Below are 22,455 nucleotides of genomic sequence, written 5' to 3'. Positions count from 1 at the left end.
GGAATTTCAACAATTCGGACGTTGTTTTGCCGATCAAGATTCTCCATATCTTCCAACTTTTCCCAAATGTGTTCCATGTCTGCCTTGGTGGCTAACAGGTTAGCAGCTAATTCCCTCTCCAATGACTCCAGATAATCAATCCATTTCTCAACATCCACCATTCTTCTAACCATCTCAGTGAATTTAGTCTCCATGGCAGTGATTGATCGACGTATTACAGCAAGATCCTCCAAGTCAGCAATGACCTTCGTCAGCATTGCCGACACGTTCATCAACTGACGCTGAATTTCCTGCACTTCACCATCCAAATTGACTCCCGGGCTTGTGGCCTGCTGCTCAGGGGCTTCAGCTTGAGCACGTAAGTGTCTTTTAATAACTCCAGAGCCCGAGGATTTTGAATTCTTTGACATATTGTCTTCCTAGAATAGTTAAGAATCAGGGTGTATCAAATCTCACAGATTTATGACACAAAAAGTATTAAAACTAGCAAAGTGCGCAGAGCTCGCCATTCACACGTCCGAACCTCGCATGGTGCCACACGACTCTGAGATATTGCTTTCTTAAAATCTGTATGTCTTCTAAGAGACTTCAGCAGAGTGTTAAAGCATCATAAGCAATTCCCCGCAAGTGACAACAAAGTAGGGCTGCCCCTGATCAAAGATTTTCCTATTCGACAAGTAGAGTTAGTTTAAACCATTAGTCGACAAGTTGATGCACGTTTCTGATATTATCTTAATTACTTAAATATATATATTTTGGGGGGCATCAGAAAATGGTTTGAGTTCCAGGGCTGAGAAAGAATGTTATAAGTAACATTGCTAACACTGTTCTACATTACAGAGAAATACTAAACCAGGGCAGCTGTGGCTCAGGTGGTAGAGCAGGTTGGCCCCCAATCACAGGGTTGGTGGTTTGATTCCTGGCCCACATGACTCCACATGCCAAAGTGTCCTTGGGCAAGACACAGAACCCCAAGTTGCTCCCAGTGGCAGGCTAGTGACTTGCATGGTAACTCTGCTGTCATTGGTGTGTGAGTGAATGTGTGAATAAGTCACGGTGTAAAGTGCTTTGAAACTGCTAAGGTTAAAAAAGTGTTATATAAGTGCAGGCCATTTACCATTTAAACCATAATAATGAGCCTTTAAAATATACATTTTACAAGTGTGCGCACGCTCGAAGTGAGCCGCAGCAACACCGGCAAAAGTAGTAATGATTTTGAATGTGTTGGAAAAACCAGCAAGGAGACTGTCTGAACATTTTGTTAATTTATATAGAGAAATGCACATTAGGGTTGTGCTGACAGATGATGATCTCGGGAATCAACGATGCTCAAAGTGATCACCAATAGCTGATGCCTTTGATGATGTCAAGACATTATTTGGCTTGTTTTCCCATTAATGTATTAAATTATTATTATTATTAGGATATTATTATTATCAAATTAATATTACAAATAATTTGCCTGTAGACACACAGACACGCACTTGAAGAAACACACTTTATTATATTATTAAGAACAGATGACAGAAAAGCCATCTATGTGCATGTATCACACGCTGTTTGTACGGAGGCGTGCAGTCTCGTGGAACACGCATGTAAAAGGTTCTCACTCTTTCTTTGTTTCTATCTTCTGATTTTTGTTTTTTGTTGCAAGAACAGTATCGTCTATGCATGCTGTAAATGCTTTGAGTTCAGTTTGCTTTATTTCCACAGAGTGAACACAGCTCTGCAGCCTATACATCTGTGATTAAAACATAAAATAATACAAAAACACGTTCACCTCGTACCATGATTTATATTTCAGTGATTATTATATTCATTATAATTATTATTTTTACATTTATGATTGTTTTTATGTTTTCATTTGTGTAAGTAATTTTCCACCTGCATGTTTAGACGGATACTTGTCTGACGGTAAATATATATATATATATATATATATATATATATATATATATATATTGTGAAGGAGGGAACAAAACGAAATGATTCACACACGATATATTTTCCCAGACAACGAAATACCTGACCTGTAGAGAATGCACGGATGAAGTTCTTTGCCAGAGAAATGTTGCCCTTCACAACTATTGTAAAGCCATATTTCAAAATGTTGAACAACATACATTTTAATTGCACTTAACTTTTTTCCAGTTTCATTTGAATTTTTAGTTAAAATAAATAAAAAATAAAGTTCAAAGTTTGAAATCAAGGTGTCTTGCTTTATTGTGTAGGCTTAACCCTATCCCTGCTTAATGAAATTACCCCATAGTACCACCTAGCGTCCAACCAGTGGTAATACCAGTGTTAGTCGGTTTCCTGTGGAGTTTTTTTTTCTGCGACCAACCGACCAATCAAAACTTGGTCGACCAAGACTCTTCTCATCGACTAACGTTTGGTCGACTATTAGGGGGCAGCCCTACAACAAAGCTTAACTTTAATTTTGTGAACTACTGTGCCTGACTATCAAGCTATACAAAAAAAGACAACAATATTAGCCAAAAAATAATTACAAGTTTTATTTACATCCTGATGACATTAGTCACTTTTATCCAGCCTCTTTTTCTCCTTGTCAGTCAGTCAACAGCCGCTCATCGTTGCTCATTCACGAACTGAATGGGGAAACGGGACTTATTCAAAAATATGCTCCTTCACAGCCCGCACTTCAATACTAATGGCTCGCGCTATAATCAGTCTTTACATGTGGGAAAAGCCATCTACGCTTCAAACTAGCGCAGTGCCGATTTGCGTGCTGATTGCAGAGTCACAGATTTTAGGGGGGCTGAAGCCCTCCTAGTATCTAGCAATGCCTATGGCGTGGATCCAAACTAAACTTCTCTTATAAAATATTTGGAGGCAGTAAACATTGAAGGCCAGTATGTCTTCACAAGTTGGTGAGTTTAGGATCCAAACTATCTCCTGACATTTAGCCACATTCTGCCAGCTGGCTTAGACCTGTTTGGTGCATTGCTGCGTTAGCTTCTTATTTTAGCCTTGCCACTGCTACACATTCCACAAGGGCAGATAACACTCACTCACAGCACAGGGTCAGGCCTTCAGCATGTAAATATATGCTGAGTCCTTCTGATCTCAGACAAGATTGACACATTTCCTTGTTACTGTTAATGAATGGATTTTAGTAAGGGATTCTGGTTTTGGTGGCACCATTTACGGCTAACCCAAAAGGTCATTGCATGCTTTTATTAAATTATATCTGTGGAATGATTAGGGATGCTGCGATTATACAGTTTTACTATTAACTGCAGTTAAAATGTCATGGTTAATTTAACTGTAAGAATTTAGAATCTACGGTTAAAAACCATGAATTTTATATATATATATATATATATATATATATATATATATATATATATATATATATATATATATATATATATATATATTTATTTATACATATATAATATAAAAGAGTTTTTGGTAATATTTTGTAAGGCTAAATGAGAAAAACTCTTGTGCCTGGGTGGGTAGTCGGAGCTGTTATGGTTATGGACGGTGTCAGCGTGGTGCTTGGCCAGGTGTCGCAGACTGAACATATACTTTCAACTCATGTGAAACTGGGGCTACACACAAACTCCAGAATATAACAGGGGAATTCGATCTACCAGACTCATATCCACCAAAACAAAGAAATCGGCTGTTTGGAAGCATTTGAATGACTGAGAGTAACTGAAGACAACGGATGTAAAACATTTAGGCAGAAGTCATATAAAGGTACACATCCTACAAATGGGACAGGATGTTCCACTAATCGTCCAACAACAAACTAGTAAGTTTAATGTTTTAAGCTGTGTTGCTTTTAAAGGGATGAATTGAGAGATGCAACTTTTTGTAATGTTAAGTGTGCTGGCAGCACACGGTGCATTTGTGTATGGTTACTATCAGCATGGTAAACTTTGAGAAGTTGCGTCTTAAATCATCATTACTTAAAGCAGTGGTTGTGTACAAATTCACCGCATTCAACAATACATTTTAGTTTCAGTTATAATAAGACACAGTGGCATAGCAAGAAACAAGACTTTGGGTGTGCCAAGAGAAAACTGGGTGTGCAAGAACTAAGGCACAATTAAGTGAAATACAATAAACTGACCATTAACAATCATTGCATCAATTTCTTTTTGGTTATAATTTTTTAAGCTCTGTGTAGTTTAAATGACTGAGGCAAAAAAAAAAAAAAAAAAAAAAAAATCAATGGAGTAAGTAGTCCTGTTAATATATACAAATATGAGGCTTAATAATAAAAATAAATGTTTTTAAATTTAAAAAAATCTGGAATGTTTCATCATTATTTTCCAAAATATGCTAAAGACACAAATATAAATGATGATACAATTTGCACAATACAGAAAAAATTGATAAAAAAATAAAATAAATTTAGTTACATTAATTGGTTTAAAAACGTAATTGTGGATACAAAATAAATCAGTAATGCATTGTGTTGAACAGAAGAATGCACAACTGTAAGACGATTCAAAACCTTTTTTGAACATTCTTTGTATTTATGGAGAACAGGGAGGTTTGGTTCATAATAAAAAAATAAAAATAATACTGTTATGTTAATTATTAAGCCTATATATATAAAGGATAATACCATATCTGACATGATGCAAACAGTAAAGCGTCCAAAAAAACTGCCATTTCATTTAGGTGTGCAAGCTTACATTTTGGGTGGCAGCTGCATACCCTAGCACACCCGTGGCTATGCCACTGATAAGACTTTAAATCACCTGCTGAAAACAATGTTCCCGTTATTATGCATAGTCCACAGGTTTATTTGTGAGGTGTCATGGAGCGTTTTTTTTATGGAGTCTGTTGCCGATTCTTTATAGTGGGGTGTCTGACAGACAACGGATTGCTTTAATAAACTGTTGCAGAAGAAAACGTTTGAATGCCATGAACAACATGTTGCGCACCCACAATCATTTTACAGTTACGCACTTTTGAAGACACTCCAAGACCTCCAGTTACATTGAAGCACATCAATGAGCTCGGGAAGCGGTGTTATGCCCTATATTGGAGCGTCTCTTATTATATACCTCCTATTTATTTGTAGTGCATTTATCAGTTTTCCGATTGTAAGGCTGTGCTTAGAGTCCAAATATCAATAAGAAATACGTCCACTAACACGTTCAATTGTGATGACTTTTTTTGCCTCAGTGCATAATAAAAATTTGCAAATAATTGTAAAACCGGTTAACCACAGTTTCTTTCTCAGATGGTAACCTAATCGTAAAAAACACTGTGACATCCCTTGTGATGATATACTTTGCAAGATCTCTTCAAAGATGTCGACCCATTTGAAGATATGAATGTAATCTAATTGTGTACTGTACATGCCAGTTTACTTGATATTTTTATCCTTGTCAGTTATTTGAGTAACTGTCGTGATACAAATGAGATCGTTCATATCAACACAGGGTTCTTGTGTGATATTTCAAACAGCACTTTATAATAACTTCACAGCAAAAGCAGATTGAGCAAGAAGACTATTGAGTAACAGCTTAAATGCTTTATTCGGCTAGCACTTGAGAAACAGAGGATAACACTTTCCAACACTTGTTCCATCTTATTTAGCAAGTGATCAGTGTCAGAGCCAGTCTGGAAACATGCTCATTCTGGAAGAGGTACATGTCTTAAAACTAAACCTAAACTTTTACCTAAATCTGAACATAAACCTGAGTCAAACTTAAGATTCTACTGACAGTGTGGTGAGGCAACCTGAGCCTGTTTGATTTGCGTCAGGATCACCGTTTCATGTGACACACTGAAGCCCCTGAGGGACACCACTGAAGTTCCAATACAACACTCCAGTCAGCTGATATAATGTGACCAATCATATGAGTCTCTCTCACTCATGTGCATGTGTGTGTATTCAAACAGATGCTCATTGGTGGAAGGTGCCCCACTTTGTGCCTGACAGGCAGATGAAGACCTAACTTTAACCTTATTGAAGCTGTTTATCTTATCAGACTGTCAAACACAAAGAGGGGCACATATTGCACTAAACATACTGGACGTGCAGTAGATCCATGCAAACTGACAGTAGTACACTTGAACCACTACAAGTCCACATGTGCTTGCTCCAGTCTGCATGAAATCAAAATAGAACTTATTTACCTTTTTTAATACATGTGCCTGATCTTATTGTGAATGGTTCATTGGTGCACATTATAAAAAATAAAATAGAAAATAATATATATATATATTATTTTTGTAAATGTTTGGATTTGTAATCTTTCATTAAAATGTCAAACTTGCTCAGCCTCTCCGTTTCCGTTTTGTTCGGCTAACATCACCAGTTCCTGAAGGATAAAGTCAAGTCCTGCTCTCTATTGAATATTCTGTCTTACTCCTTTATGTCGCACGAATGCAGTACTCAGGATGCTTGCGTTAAATACTTAACATGCTCTAAACATGCATTTTGAAACAGTAACAACAGCCAAGCAAATATAGTTTTAATTTCCTGTTCGTGCTTCTACAGATTTGAGTTTGAGTAATCAATTCAACAACGTAAGATTTGCAAATCTCAATCAGACTGCTGTCAAGAGGAGAGATGTGTCAACTGGCTGTAGTGTCCCTTTCATACATTACTTGTACTGTACTAATGGAACCTATTGTCACATTTTGTTTGCGTTACTGTGACAAGGGAACTGCTTGCATCAGCTGACGACTTCAGGGTCGGCCCGGGCCAAATTAGGTCTGAAATGAGTTTCCCTGCCAAGTGGTTAATACAAAGACTTACATAATACACAGGCTCAGTGCAGTCCATGCCGACATACTGTAACTGCCTTTACCTCTACATTGGAATGTCTAGGCCATCTATTTCAATGATCTTGACACAAAAATAGTGGCCAAGTCAGCAGACAATGAATGAGTCCAGTTCTAACAACAATATGTGTCATGGCACTATATGTAAGCAGCGGTCAAAAATCCCCTATTAAGTATTGTATGCTCCGAAAACTTTAACTACCAAACATATTTTGGGAGTTGACATGAAATACTTTTGGAAAATTACTTTAAACAGCATTTCGCAAATTATTTTATCATTACTATGCATGCAGATTTGTGATCTTATATTAAATGAGAGACTACGTTAAATATCTGTATTTTTTTTTTTATTATTATTAATTTGTCACACGCAGCACCATTTAAAATAAACCAGTGAATGTAAAAAGGTGATTCAAAATGGCTAAAAACTTAAAAGAAATGGTGACCAGTCACAACAGCTGAAATATACATACTGCTTTATACATACTGTTTATTCAACACAAAATTTAACCTACAGTCTTGATGTTGATTAAAAAAACAATCTCATATTCATGTGATGCATCAGCTACCTAACTGACTAAATAGGACATATTGATTTTAATTGATACAATAGATAAATTCGAATAGCAACACAGACATTCAATGACTTCCTCATCACAGTTCAACAAGACAGACTGTAACTTTCCACTGAGTACCAGACGGATTTATCAATACTGTTATGTCTAGCTAAAGGCTCAATACAGAGACGTGTCATGATTAGTACTGTACCAGGCGGACATGGTGACTCTGACTGCCATCTCACAGTGAGTAGATCCTCATCCTTGCGCCTCTTGCTCCGTCGCAGACTGCCAAACCTCTTCATGGGGAACAGCAGGCCTCACGTCCAGCTTGAAGATTAATATACCCACCCATGTAAAACAATGATGCACAATACTGTAATGCTTTTGAGATAATGGAGAATTTAATGCCAGTGAAGCCAAAGCAAATGTACATGAAGCTGGGTTGAGGAGAGTCGAACCTCCAGAAGATGCTGAAGATAAATATCTCCTATACCTGTAGGTGTTTATGATGCTCTCTTTCCTCTGGTTGAATCCTATTAAATGGGTATTCATTCACAGTCATATATCTCTTCTGTGTTTTCAGTCTGATCTTCACAGATGTCCAAAGCAGTAAGTACTAGCAGGCCACTTGGATTCCCTCAGTGCCCAGAGTAGAAATATTATTCAGCCATTGGCTGTAGTCCAGTGTTATTGATCCTCTGATTTCCCGTCTCCAGAGAACACATATTGTTATATTGTCAGGCGCATTGCTTACACTGTCTAAGTTGAGCAGATGGAAGAGGAAGAGTAGCTTATGCCCCCCAGTGCTGCAGTGTCTCTCTCATGAGTGATGCCTCGCTTTACTCATCTGTCCTTTCTCTCTCTGTCTCTGCTTGCTGAGACTGGAGTGCGGCCTCCAGCCCTGCCCTCTCTACAGGAAATTGTCAGGTGCAGCTGTGTGTCTCTTTAAAATAGCATAAATTGCAGGAAGCTGTAAAAGGAGACCAGGCAACACAAGCCAGGCACACTATTGGATCAGCCCTCCACATGGCACTGCCCTTTAGTTTGGCCACAGATAGAGAATTTGCATGCAGAAACCAACTTTCACTTTTCTTTCACTCTTGTTTTACCAATTTGGCCATTCTGTCACCCTATGTTTCTTCTGTTCTTTCTGGTCTCATTAGCTATGTTTCCAACCAAGTTGCAAATTTAATTTATGCACAAAAAACCCCAAAAAAAACATAATATCGCAAAAACAATGTAGACACTTCCGGATAAATTGAACAATATAGTCACTTCCAGATAAATTGTTGCCACTGTGACTCTTTTATTAATAAAGTACTCATGGTTTAGAGCACACAGACAAAACACTTTGTCTAATGTCTAGGAGCAACAGCACATCACAGTTCTGGGAGCACTATGTTTGTGTGTTCCACCGTCCTTATGTCTTTACCGTGCAGATCTATAACATATTTTTCAAAAGTGTCAATAAACCTTCTCTTAGGCACAGCTCAAGTTATTCTACTTATTTGCTCTGCAAACTCTTTTCAGGCTTTGGATTTTCAGGACACCATTATTACCATTATTTCAGGATGACCAGAGCAACATTTCAGATGCGATGATTGGTTTGCTGGTTAGTTCAGTTATGAATGAAATATTCAGTCACATGACTTTTTTAATCCACATCTTGTACTCCTTATGAATTCAATATAAGTTTATATGGTAAATGTGTTTCCATCATAGTTTATGCACATTTCTCCTTATCGACTAAAATATTTATTCACCTCAAGTGAGTTTAAACACTTTGGAGATTTTATTTGCATCTTGGTGTTTCCATCAATCAGTTTTTATGCAATATCCAAAAATGTGCATAAAAATATGTGGATGGAAACAAAGCTAGTGAAACTCTCGGTTACACTTTACCCTCTTTTGGTTAGTCAGTAGTGTCACTTCTGCAGTTGGAAATCCCATCTCTTCCTAACGGTTCAGTTCTTCCTTCTCGGACAATAACATAGAAACTCTGTGGCTCTGACCTTTAAAAGTGCTGATGCTGAGAGTGCTGAGTCACTTTGAACCTGCATCTCATCAAAGCTGATTTCTGGTGTATACACCCTGCCTGATCGAGTGCATCAATCCAGTACAAAGGATGGGAAATAAAGCCAGATTTGCTCAAAACTACACAGCGGGATGATGAAGCATCATTGAAAGATTCAATCGACAAACAAAACAGACCAAATCATTAAATGAGATCAAAATGAGTCTCACTAAGATATCCTTCAGGCTGAATGATTCATCAGTTCATCAAACCTGCCAAAGCTCTGTCTTATGAGCAAGGAGCGATGCACAACAAAGGTTATGCCGCTGCTATAGAAAGTTGCTTCCTCTGAAGTATGTATCATCTTATGACCCTTTAAATTGGGATATTATGTGATTGTTTGAGATAGAGTGCCTCCTAGTGGGAAGTAAAGCAGTAAAACATCACAGCAGTAGGCAGTGCACATCCTTGGGACATTTAAGAGCTGTTGGATCATTGGGTCCTGAGTCCTGATCCCACTTGATCCAGAACTATCCATTTATAAACTTGAATATAGAATGTATAATTTCGATAATAAGAAGTGGTGCAGATAGGTGCACATAGCCACTGTATGTAGTCGTTCCTTTGAGCCGTTCAGGTTTTTTTATTTTTTTTTTAAAGAAGTATACAAAGACAGTTATTCATAAAGCATCAATATGCTGTCACACTGATCAACATGAACTGATAAAAAAGTTCAGTCAAATCAGCACTTTGGTATTTAAAATTGCTCTAATAGCTTGTTGTCAGTGGAGGCAGCCAGCCACTTCCTGTCACCTTTTGGAAAACTCAGGCAACAGAACCAGGTTTGTGGAAGGCGTGTAAAGGCGTTTTTTTTTTTGTTTGTTTGTTTTTTTGTATATGACTAACTCAATTAATTAAAAACAAGTTTCACTTGAAACTACACTGAGGAGTTGCTGTGTATTGCTCAAAAAATACTCCATAATATGTTATTTCCATGCTATCAACATAAAAAGCTTTAGATTTATCAACTGTGGTATACTGAACCTCCAAATCTCACATCTCTATTTGAAAACAGGTCTTTGCCATTTAAAATGGCTCTTAAAGCTTTTTGTCAGTGGAAGCAGCTATTTCTTGTCAACTTTTGGAAAACTGAGGCAATGGAAACAGGCTTTGGAAGAGCTCTCTTATGAAGAACAATCTGGAAACATGGCCAGGGCCCAGGAGTCTTTAGTCATTTTGGTTTGGTGTGGAAAATAAACAGACACTCAGTTTTCCCAATTCTCCCTCTCTATCACTGGCTACAATTCTGGAATATTCCTCACATCACATTTTTAAACAAACCTCATACTGTCAGGGCAAAATGACTCACTGCTCTTGACTCTCCCCTGCATAGACTCTCATACCACTACATTTCTTAAGAAAATCTAAAAATATCATGTCTTTTCTGTCTTTTCATGGTTGTACATAACACTTTCAACAAGAAATCAAAGGCAAAGATGAAACAAAGACAAAAAAGGGTTTCTCTCACAAAGCAATATGAAGATCTATGTCTGGAATTTCTGTCTCTGGCTTTCAGCTGCTGTTAGCAGCTTGTGCCATTTACATTCTCAACAGTTCTCTGTGACTTATTGAGCTAACAATGCAATACCATCAGACTTTAGACAGCAGGTTCTGTTGTGATAATGAACCTGATAATGAGAATATCACATAGATGTACTGAATTATTTTAACTTTAAAATCATACACCATAATAACATTTTGCATAACTCTTCTCAGCACTGTAATCAGCAATATCAAAATATACTAATATACTAATACTGTGGGAGGATTCTGAAACTAAAACCATCAGAAATGGGGAGGGAGCTTTATCAGTCCTTACCTCACGAATATATATCGCTCTATGATTTAATAAAAATATAACCAGTTCATTTAGCAAATGAAGACAGGAAAATGCTTAAAATACAGATATACAACCCCTAATTCATACCTATTATCAGTGATGTACTGTTCAGTACAATGGTAATTTTATTTGATTATTCATAGATGTTGTAATAATCTCCTCCCAAGGGGAAGACACCACGGAGACCACACCCTGCCCAGAGAGGGGGAGGGGGGTATTTTGATTGGAAATACGTCACATGGTCTTACCGAGTCTTGTCGGGAGTATCTCATGTGAAGAAGTCGCATGGTAGTTCCTACCCGGGGGGGGGGGGGTGCTTCAATTCCGCTGTCCACCAAAGCAGACAAAGAGCTGCTCGGAGCTTCTAAAGCTCTGCGTGCGATCCAAATAGATGCATAAAGCATGCACCGGACACAGCAACACCAAGGCTGGATCTGCTTCCTCCTGGGGCAGCGCTTGCAGGTTCACCACCTGATCCCTAAAAGGGGTCGTGGGAACCTTGGGCACATAGCCTGGTCGGGGTCTCAGGATCACGTGAGAGTAACCCAGAACTCCAGACACGATTTGCTGACAGAGAACGCCTGCAGGTCCCCTACCCTCTTGATAGAAGTGAGCGCAGTCAGGAGGGCAGTCTTCAAAGAGAGTGCCTTAAGCTCAACTAACTCCAGGGGCTCAAAGGGAGCTCCCCATAGACCCCGAAGGACTACAGAGAAGTCCCACGAGGGGATGAGGCACGGTCTGGAGGGATTCAACCTCCTAGCACCTCTCAGGAACCTGATGATCAAGTCCTGCTTCCCCAAATACTTATCATTCACTGCATCGTGATGTGCCGAAATGGCGGCTACATACACCTTCAAGGTGGAGGGGGACAGCCGCCCCTCCAGCCTCTCCTGCTGGAAGGAAAGCACCGATCTGACTGTGCATCTCTGGGAGTCTTCGTGTCGGGAAGAACACCACTTAGCTAACAGATGCCACTTCAAGGCATACAGGCACCTTGTAGAGGGAGCCCTAGCCTGAGTGATCGTGTCTACCACCGCGGGTGGTAGGCCACTTAGGTCTTCCGTGTCCCATCCAAGGGCCAGACATGGAGATTCCAGAGGTCTGGTCACGGGTGCCAGATGGTGCCCCATCCCTGAGAAAGAAGGTCCTTCCTCAGGGGAATTCGCCAGGGGGGGGGCTGTCATGAAGAGCGTGAGGTCCGAGAACCACGTCTGGGTGGGCCAGTAGGGTGCTACTAGGACGACCTACTCCCTATCCTCCCTGACCTTGCACAGGGTCTGTGCAAGTAGGCTCACTGGGGGAAACGCGTATTTGCGTAGTCCCGGGGGCCAGCTGTGTGCTAGTGCGTCTATACCGAGGGGTGCCTCAGTCAGGGCGTACCAAAGCAGGCAGTGGGAGGATTCCCGGGAAGCAAACAGGTCTACCTGTGCTCGACCGAATCAACTCCAAATCAGCTGGACCACCTGGGGGTGGAGTCTCCACTCTCCCCTGAGCGTATCCTGTCATGACAGCGCATCCACTGCGGTGTTGAGGTCGCCCAGGATATGAGTGGCTCACAGCAGCGACTTGAGGACTCCAGAGGAGGAGACGGCGGGCGAGTTGTGACATGCAATGGAAGCGTAGACCGCCTTGACGGTTGATGTACGCTACCATCACCGTGTTGTCCATCCGGACCAACACGTGCTTGCCCTGGATCAATGGCCGGAACCTCCGCAGGGCGAGCAGTACTGCCAACAACTCGAGGCAGTTGATGTGCCAACGCAGCCGCAGGCCAGTCCAGGAGCCGGCGGCTGTGTGCCCATTGCATACGGCACTCTGGCCTGTCTTGGAGACCTGCTCTAGGGGAACCCCTGCCTGTAGAAATGCAAGGTCGGTCCAAGAGCTGAAGAGGCGGCGACAGATCGGCGTGACGACCATGCGATGTGTGCCGTGGCGCCATGCCCATCTCGGGACTCAAGTCTGAAGCCAGTGCTGAAGTGGTCTCATATGCATCAACCCGAGTGGTGTGGCCACTGCAGAGGATGCCATATGTCCCAGGAGCCTCTGAAGAAGTTTCAGTGGAACCACTGTCTTCTGTCTGAACGCCTTCAGATAGTTCAGCACCGACTGTGCGCACTTGCACTGTGCGTCATCGAGACCGAGTCCAACTCCAAGCCGAGAAAAGAGATGCTCTGAACCGGGGAGGGCTTGCTCTTTTCCCAGCTGCCCCAGTCGGCTGAGATGCGTGAGCACCAGGTCCCTGTGTGCACACAACACATCTCGAGAGTGAGCTAGAATTAGCCAGTCGTCGAGATAATTGAGGATGCGGACGCCCACTTCCCTTAGCTGGGCAAGGGCTGCCTCTGTGACCTTTATGAAGATGCGAGGGGACAAGGACAGGCTGAAGGGAGCAAACCGCAGGAAGGGTCTGTGTCGAGGTAAGACCGAGACGTGGAAGTACGCGTCCTTCAGGTCTACCGCTGTGAACCAATCTTGATGCCAGACGCTCGCTAAAATGTGTTTTTGCGTCAGCATCTTGAACGGGAGTCTGTGCAAGGCTCGGTTCAGTACTTGCAGGTCCAAGATTGGCCGCAACCTACCGCCTTTCTTTGGTACGATGAAGTAGGGGCTGTAAAACCCCTACATCTTCATCTCGGACGGAGGGACAGGCTCTATCACACCCTTCCGTAAAAGAGTAGTGATCTCTGCACGCAAGGTAGCGGCGTTCTCGCCCTTCACCGAGGTGAAGCGGACGCCGCTGAACCTGGGCGGGCGCCTGGCGAACTGAATCATGTAGCCGAGTCGGACGGTCTGGGTCAGCTATCGTGACGGGTTGGAAAGCATGAGCCACGCGTCCAAACTCTGGGCGAGGGGGACCAAGGGGACAATTGTGTCGGACGTAACGGCGGGTGGGGCCTTGCGGTGGGGTGGAGCCTGAGGCGCCACGTTGAGGGGGCTCGAACCCTGTGGCCGTGCTGAGTCCAGAGACATCAAAGCACTTATCTGGCTCCTGACGCCCACCATAAGATTGGTCGAGGAGGGGGGAGGAGGAATATCGTCCCCACAGTCTGTCGGAACCAATCCAGTGTGGGCATCTTTGTGCCACAGCTGGGCACACAGATCACGTGTGCTCGCCTGATGTTTGGTGCGCCGCTGGAGCACCAAACCTGCCAAAATGGGGCCTCTTGGGCATGCGGCGAAAAATGAAACAAAAGATTCTCCTCCCGGCCCTCTACCGGGGGATGGAGTGGTCTGTCTACCAGCTCCATAGAAGTGGGTCTCCTCATCCCTAGGTTGTCCATCTCAGGGGTGATTTGAAGCCTTCATTGGGTTCTTGGCGGCCGGCCGTGAGACAGGTGGCATCTGCTTCCTGCTGTGGGCTCCCTGCCAGGGAAGGGCCATGGGGGTGTGCTGCGGTGGAACCGGTGCTGTTGCTGCAGGAGGATGCCCTTGGCGACGAGCAGACAGGGTGCAGGGTCTTGAGCCGCGCCGGGGCAGGATGTGTTGAATAGCCTCCGTCTGCTGCTTCACCGCCGAGAACTGCTGGGCAAAGTCCTCGACGGTGTCGCCGAACAGGCCAACCTGGGAAATGGGGGCGTCAAGGAACCGTGCCTTGTCGGCCTCTCTCATCTCGACCAGGTTGAGCCAAAGGTGGCACTCCTGGACCACCAGGGAGGACATCGCCTGCCCGAGAGACCGCGCCATGACCTTCGTCGCCCGGAGAGCGAGGTTGGTCGCCGAGCGCAGTTCCTCCATCAATCCCGGGTCAGGGAGAGCCATGGCGTGCAGGGCGGAGGCGGCTTGTCCAGCGGCACCGTAGGCCTTAGCCATCAGAGACAAAGTAACCCTACAGGCCCTGGACGAGAGCTTCGGGCGCCCGCGCCAGGTGGTGGCGCTCGCTGTGCACTTGTCCACCTGGGGGATCACTGAATACCCCTTGGCCGCCCCACCATCGAGGGTAGTGAGAGTGGGGGAGCTGAAAGATCGGGATCGGATAGTAAAAGGTGCTCCCCACGATCTTGTCAGCTCCTCATGCACTTCCGGGAAGAAAAGGACCGGGGCGGGGCGCGGCCGTGAGCGGTGCTCTGGGCCCAGGAACCAATCATCAAGCAGTGCTAACCGACACGGCCTCATACCTGTAGATAGAAGGACCGAGGCGGGGAGCCGCTGGGGTGGCTTGCTTTCTTACGAAGGCAAGCCGCGACCGCAACGTTGCCACGGTCATGTTCTCGCAATGAGGACAAGACCCATCCACGAATGATGTCTCCGCATCGGCAGCGCCCAGACACGTAAGATAGCGATCGTGGCCATCAGAAGCGGAGAGATAACGACCGCAACCAGGAATAACACACAAATGGAAAGGCATCTTTTAAAAGACGTTCCGTGTGTGCCGCTCTTTTAGAATTGAAAATATACTCTTTTAGAATATACTCTTTTGTTTGTTCTGCCAAAGCGCCCAGGGGCGTTCTCTGCACTCCACGGGTGCAGAGGGGGAGAAACCGCTGAAATGCGCCGTAAATCCAACAGTTTGAGGTGAACGGTAGGGAGAAATTGAATTCAGTGCAGTGAATGCAACCACTCGGCTCTGAAGAGAAAATCTGAATGAGTGGTTGCATACCAGCTCATTTTATACCCGTATGTCCGGGGGAGTGGCATGCAAATTAAACTCTCCAATTCCTATTGGCCTTTTTTCAAAAAGCAGAGGTGTTTGGGGCTCCCAAGAGTGACCCCTAGTGTCACTTCATCGACACAACGTCGAGTGAGTGACAGATAGGGAACATATTTGCGGCCCACAAAAATCCCTGACAACACTATCATTAATAAAATATTGGTAGGCAATAAGCTAATGAACAATGATAATAGCTGGCAAATGCTGACTAGATAGGTGCTTTAAAGCATAGTTACTGTATCTAGATCGCTAGCTCTTCTGCATATTTTAGTATTTTACACATACACATGGAAAGCCATGAACACAATGAATCTAACTGAGGCTAACCCAAAATGAACACTGTAACAACCTGTGACTCAGGCCACAAAATTAAACTTGCCTCACATCTGTGATTATTTCCTTAAGACCCAGTAAATGGGTGTACATTTGATCTGCACCATTTAACCTAATAACATGCACTCTAATGGCTTGTCATTAGAAAATCAAAGAGTGAGAGAGAAACCCAAAAGTGTGATCTAACTACCTGCCCTGATGTTTTGAGAGTGAGTCAACAGGAAGTCAGGCTCTGTGTTGAAAGTTCCCTTTTGACACTGATGTACGAACAGCTTCCCAAAATCCATTATAACATTCACCACAATAAGAGAAGATACAAAACAGGTCTGGGATCAGTAAAAAAAAAAAAAGGGAAACATCTAATAACAAAGAGATCTGCAATATGTATTCTAACCATTCTGGTATTGTTTTTGTTTGTATTAACCACTACACAATGTCTTTTTATGCTTAAAGAGAGAACTGGGACTGTAGTCAGCTATGACTTACTAACATGTAAGTGGAACCTAATCTACTTACCACAATCTAAACACTGTGTACAATATTGTTCATGCTTGAACTTTAGAACAGGAACCATTTCATTAAATCTTGGAATAAGTAACATTGTCTACATACAGTAGTATTTCTTGTACTTACTGATGATTATTAGATGAAATAGAAGTTCTTGGAATAAGCAATATTGTCTACATACAGTAGTATTTCTTGTACTTATTGATGATTATTAGTAAGTTCAATTGAAAATATTGTATTATTGTTTCCTGAGTAGACTTATGTCTCACCTTTTCTGGATCTGGAGAAGAACTTGATGCTGGCAGGAGCTGAGTTGGATGAGGAGCGGAAAATACCACTGAAACTGAGACGATGGGGAGATTTGGGAGGTGAGTTCTGGTGAGATGACAATGGACGGGAGAAGATGGTTTTGGGAGAGCCTGGACTGCTCCTGGCACAATCAGGGGCTGAAACTGGGGTACAGGGCAGGTTGACAGGAGACCTGAAACATGGAGGGGTGGCTGAACCACTTCTCTCACCCTGATGAAAAATGATAGATTTTGAAAGTTATACGAGAAACATTCCAGGTAAAATGGGGTTTGGTCTGAGACCACATTGAAAGTTTTCATTTAATCCTGGAAATAAACCTTTTTCTATTTTTTGCACAAACTTGTGGAGTCCATGTCCACTCTAGAGTGCATGCCATCAAGCAAAGGGGGAGCCATACCAAATACTAAGAAATTCTCAAATTAAATTTTGACTCATTTTGAAAAATTCAGAATTAAATTAGAACACTATGCAAAATAGAAGCATTTTCACTAGTGGACTTGTTTGGACCCCACTATATATGCAGTTTATTTCTAATTCTGCTGAATGTGCTGATGTAAGATCAAATTCCATTCCCAAATTCAAACCTTGACTATAAAAAGCTGAGAATATAAAATGAATGAGTTTTCTGGTCTGCCTTCAATTTGAATACAAGCAATTATACATTAAACAGCATTAGCACCCACAACTGAATTCCTGGCACCTATCTCCAGCCTGATAATTGGAGACGAGGGGCCCTATTTTAAGAACGCTAGAGCTACACACAGTGCTATGTGATAATTCATATGCGCAAAGTCAATGGGCATGACCATGAAGTTTTGGTATTTTCATGCAAGCATGCGCTTTGTCTAGGCGCAAGTGGGTTTGGCGAAATTGCTCGCGCAACGTGCAAATAGGTCAAGTGCAATTTAATTCTGAGGTTCTTCTCCGGTTTTTGCACCGTCTGCATCCTATTATGTGTGTAATCCATTCCTTCAAGCACCAGTGATATAAACAAACAGCACATTCATAAGAAGTTGGTGGTGCAGTTGGGCTGTATTTTAATTAGAAGAATAGAAATATAGACTTAAGTTTCTTTTGTGCATTCACTGACTGAATGCATAACTGCATGTCAGGCATATCCTTACATGCATGGAAAATATGGTTCTCATCAGGATTTGGATGTAGGCTCAGTTAAATTATAGAGAATGTAAGTATTATTAATCATTTTCATCTACTGACACAAAAATTATGGCTAGTATTAGTAGTGATAAAGGCCGTCCAGGTTAGGCTGTGTATTGAGGGATTTTTGCACACACTTCACTTTGACCGGTTGATTTTGATTTTAAAAAATTAATCTATTCATTTTCTCGATGTACTTGTATCCAAAAATAATGATTGTGTGTCCACCACTGTTTTTCGAAAACCAACCGATAAAAACACATTACTTTCAGCTGATAGTCACCATCCTTTACCCCTACAAAAAGGGTTACCTCTAGGCCAATTTTATCGATTAAGATGAATCTGCGATCTAGAGGGTACCCATTAACGTGGGTTCAATCAGCTTTGTCCAGTGTCGAGTAGAGAACAATCATTACATAATACAAAGAAAGTTACAAAGAAACCTTTCTCAGTCAATTATGTCCTCACTTATAATGATGAGTCAAAAAATCAAAACCATTATCAATAAATACTGACACATTTTAGCTTCTGATCCCTCTTTGAAAGAGACGTTTAAAGATCCTCCTCTATTTACTGTCAAATGATCTCGCAACCTGGCTAATATGCTAGTGAGAGCAGATGTAGTATGCGATAATAAAAAACGTATATAATAGGATGTTTTCCCTGCATAAATATAACGTCTTGTTCTACTGGAGAAAAATGTAGTAAATTTACTTGTATTCACACAAATAAGGTGTGAATACATTGGAATTGAAAAGATCACAAAGTCTCGACGTGGTGGAGACATAGATAGAAAGTTACTGCAGAGAGAAGCATTTTGGATGTATCATTTACAAACTATTTCTCCTTTGAGGGTTAAATGAAGACTTTGATATTACACCTTTTCTGTAATTCCTTTTTTTTTTTTTTTTTTTTTTTTTAGGGGGTGACTGCTGATTTATGTAAAGCAATTTTTTTATGCTTGATGTGTCAGTTTGTTACTTTTCTGAACAATTTGGTTGATTATGTTGTTGAGTATTTTGATTGTCTATGGGTAATTGTTTGAGTGATTATCTAATTACGTGCACCTGTCTAAATCAACTTGTTATCCATATACTATATATTTGAATTGAGAAACATGTCTATACACTGAACAAGGACTTGAGCCAAAACGTCTGCTCCACCCCCAATATATTTTTTGTAAGACATTTTCAGAGTGCAGATCTTCCTTTTCTTGTATTGACTTAATAATTTGGTCATAGCACCTGGATTAGCTAGGAGAGCACGGTGATTTACCTCTTTTTGGATTTTGAAAAATTAAAATTCATGTATTGAAACACGAAAAATTTAACCAAAATTATTTCTAAATTCAAATTACACTTTAAATGGAACAAAAATATAATCAAAATAATGAAGTGGTCAAAAATCATACCAAATCCAAACATTTTACCCTCTCCAACTTTTTCCACCATTCTCTTTTGTAGTGACTTAAAAATCACTCTGTGACAACAGGTGGAAAAATGCCAATATAAATTATATCATAAATACAATTGTAAACATAGCCTAAACATAATAATAATAATAAAAAAAATAAAAAATAAAAAAAAAACATGACCTATAGATAGTTTAACGCAAATTTCAGATTTTTGTTTCATAAAACGGCTATAACGCTGATTGTCAGGGACATAATTTGATGTTCCACTATGTTTTCAGAGTCTGGACATTAAATTTATTACCACCTGCTGGTGAAATCTCCAAACTGCAAATGCAGGAAATGAATTTAGACTTTGTACTGAGATAAAACATGCAATGTCTTAACGCAATGACGTACAGTATTTCTCAGGAAGACAACATACAATATAACCACAGTTCTGGTGCATAAACCCACAGTTAGCACAAACACTCGCACCCACTTGCGCTGGCAGGAAAATTTTGAATAGAATTAGCACTCTCACGAACATTATATAAGAGGAAGTGCACTGTCTTGGCATGTTGCACTATGTCTAGCGCACTCACGAAAATAGAGCTCAAGTTCTCCTGGCCCATCAGCCCTAGTGGCCATTAGTTTTGAAGCTGCAAACAGGAGGAAGCAAATGAGCTGATAAGATGTTTGGAATTTTTGCTATGTCAGATGAAAAGATGAAACAAGTGTCAATGTGATAACCAAGCTGAGCAGGATGAAAAAATTACATCAGCATACTATACTAGAAAAAACAAAACAAAGCCAAAACATTGCACAACAGCCATTGATGGGGAAATGTTTTCAAAAATATTTGAGGAGAGATAGAAACTTATCAACTGTGTAGTTACTTAGTCAAATCATGGCCTCAGTTAAAAACATGACACTCCTGTAATAAGTGTAATGATCTGTAACAAACTGAATAATTTTAACCATACTATATCATAAACTCTGAATTGGCCAACAATTTAATTTTTGCTTCTCTTTTGGGGGGAGGGTTTTGCTAAAGGATGTTCTTGGTTTGTCAGTTCTAGTATACAGTTCAATTAGAAAGTTTTCACAGGCAGTATTTTAAAGTTAAAAAACTCATTTATAAGAATTAAATTTTTGCAAATTAAATTATCTATGCAAATACCAGAATATTCACTCTTTGAAAATTGTTTTTACAATAGCTAATATTAAAATATTATTTGTGTCACTTAAATCAGCAAAATATGTAAACGTCGAATACATTGTATTTGCACACCTGAGAGCAAGGAATTTTTTCTCATAATTCTCTGCCATATGGACAAACAGAAAGAACTGTAAGCCACTAGTGAGTCTAGTGCCTTAAAATGTTTGTATTTGAAAGCATTGACCTTCAACTCTTTGGTAAACACTTAGATTGTTGATTTGCTAATTTGTCCATGGCATTTACTAGACTTGTGTTTTTTCACAGGCTGTTTTCATTTTCATTTCAACCTTATTAGCTGTGAGTGGGTGAGATCCCATAAGATGTATGCACTTTTCATAGTTTTCATATACAGTATATGATTACACGCAATCTATTATGCGAAACTGTACATTTTATTTTCATTCTTTCATGTTTATGGTGTTTTCTGAAGTTATAATATTTCACAATGTATGACTGTGCCTTTTAAATATTTATGTATTTAAACATTTATTACACTTACTACATTACTGCATTTTGAAACATGTTTGTTTATATGCACTTGTGTGATCTACTGTGAGTTTACACTGATATGTATAACAACAACTAAAATGGTACTGTCTCTTTAAGAGAACCGGCAGCTCTGCATGCAAATGTTTACAGTTGACTGAGCGCAGCACACATTATTGAGAGAGAAGTTGCATGGTGATTTTTTCCTCATCTGTGCAATCTATGATTAGAATTAATGTTTCTTTTTTAATCTTTTTGATCACCAACTGACTGTAAATAACAAAAAGAATATTAAAAGAGAAATTAAAATGCTTGGATCTCATCTTTGGACACACAATACATGAAGCAAAGCAAAAGGAAACTTTTTGTATAATATGTGTGACTTTGCTTGTACAAATCTTTGTTGTACACGTTCTCAAATTCAATTCTACAAGCTCTCCAGTTTTGCAACACTTTTACCTTCTAACAGACGTCCAACAGGCACGTTACTGGTTTGTAGCCCTGCTTTAAAATGGAGAATGTTGTGAAAACAGTCCGGGGAAAGGTTTAACCAGTCAGAGTTGATGTCGTATAATGCAATATCAATGCTATTTCACGGCTGAACTAAAGTGATGGAGACAGCGCGATCACGACAGATCCGGATCCACTGCAGACAAATAAGGTAAATTTTTTTCAGAGTACATGCTCATGAGACACAACACGCTGTAAAAGATGAGGCTGAATCCAATTCTTCTTTGCCATACACAATTCAATCTCTGGCGAGTAAAATCTGAATATTTACTAGCCAGTGGCTAATAACAGACATACTGTTAGTCGCAAAGCACAAAATTTGGTCGCATTTGTGAATGATTTACTTGCAGTGTAGAGGACTGAAAGAATATTTGCCTCGCCTTTTATTCATGAATAGGTTTGCTTAACACTGTAGCCACTCCATTAGCTTTTATAAGTCAGCCGAACAACAATGCTATCATGAGCAGCAGACTCTCACTTTTCTTCACCAACAAACCCTACAAAGCTCATGTTGCATGTTTGGACAAGTCAACTTCATTTATGTGAAATATACCCCACAATAACAACACACACATAATTTGGCATACACAAATACTCCAAAACAAAGTGAGCTGCCTTGCTGTCTACAGGGTTCC

General features: G+C 40.8%; 1 protein-coding gene across 9 annotated transcripts in view; it reads right to left on the bottom strand.

The window, feature by feature from the left end:
• Positions 1 to 22,455, bottom strand: part of LOC127441655 (5'-AMP-activated protein kinase subunit gamma-1-like) — a 79,546-nt gene that overhangs the window by 46,054 nt on the left and 11,037 nt on the right. For 7 of the 9 annotated variants that reach the window (XR_007897346.1, XR_007897347.1, XM_051699286.1 and 4 more), the window contains one exon: positions 17,015 to 17,264. Coding sequence is in view for 7 of the 9 variants with exons in the window: in XM_051699286.1 (XP_051555246.1) it covers positions 17,015 to 17,264 (250 nt within the window). In the remaining 2 variants the exon portion in view is untranslated. Of the gene's footprint in view, positions 1 to 7,551; positions 7,671 to 7,836; positions 8,247 to 16,428; positions 16,543 to 17,014; positions 17,265 to 22,455 lie in introns of those variants that run through there. The other 2 variants (XM_051699292.1, XM_051699291.1) reach the window with 2 other exon arrangements.

This window comes from Myxocyprinus asiaticus, chromosome 5, assembly GCF_019703515.2.
Source record: "Myxocyprinus asiaticus isolate MX2 ecotype Aquarium Trade chromosome 5, UBuf_Myxa_2, whole genome shotgun sequence".
Classification (NCBI taxonomy): domain Eukaryota; kingdom Metazoa; phylum Chordata; class Actinopteri; order Cypriniformes; family Catostomidae; genus Myxocyprinus; species Myxocyprinus asiaticus.
Note: the sequence above shows the minus strand (reverse complement) of the source record. Positions and strands in the feature narration are given on the sequence as shown.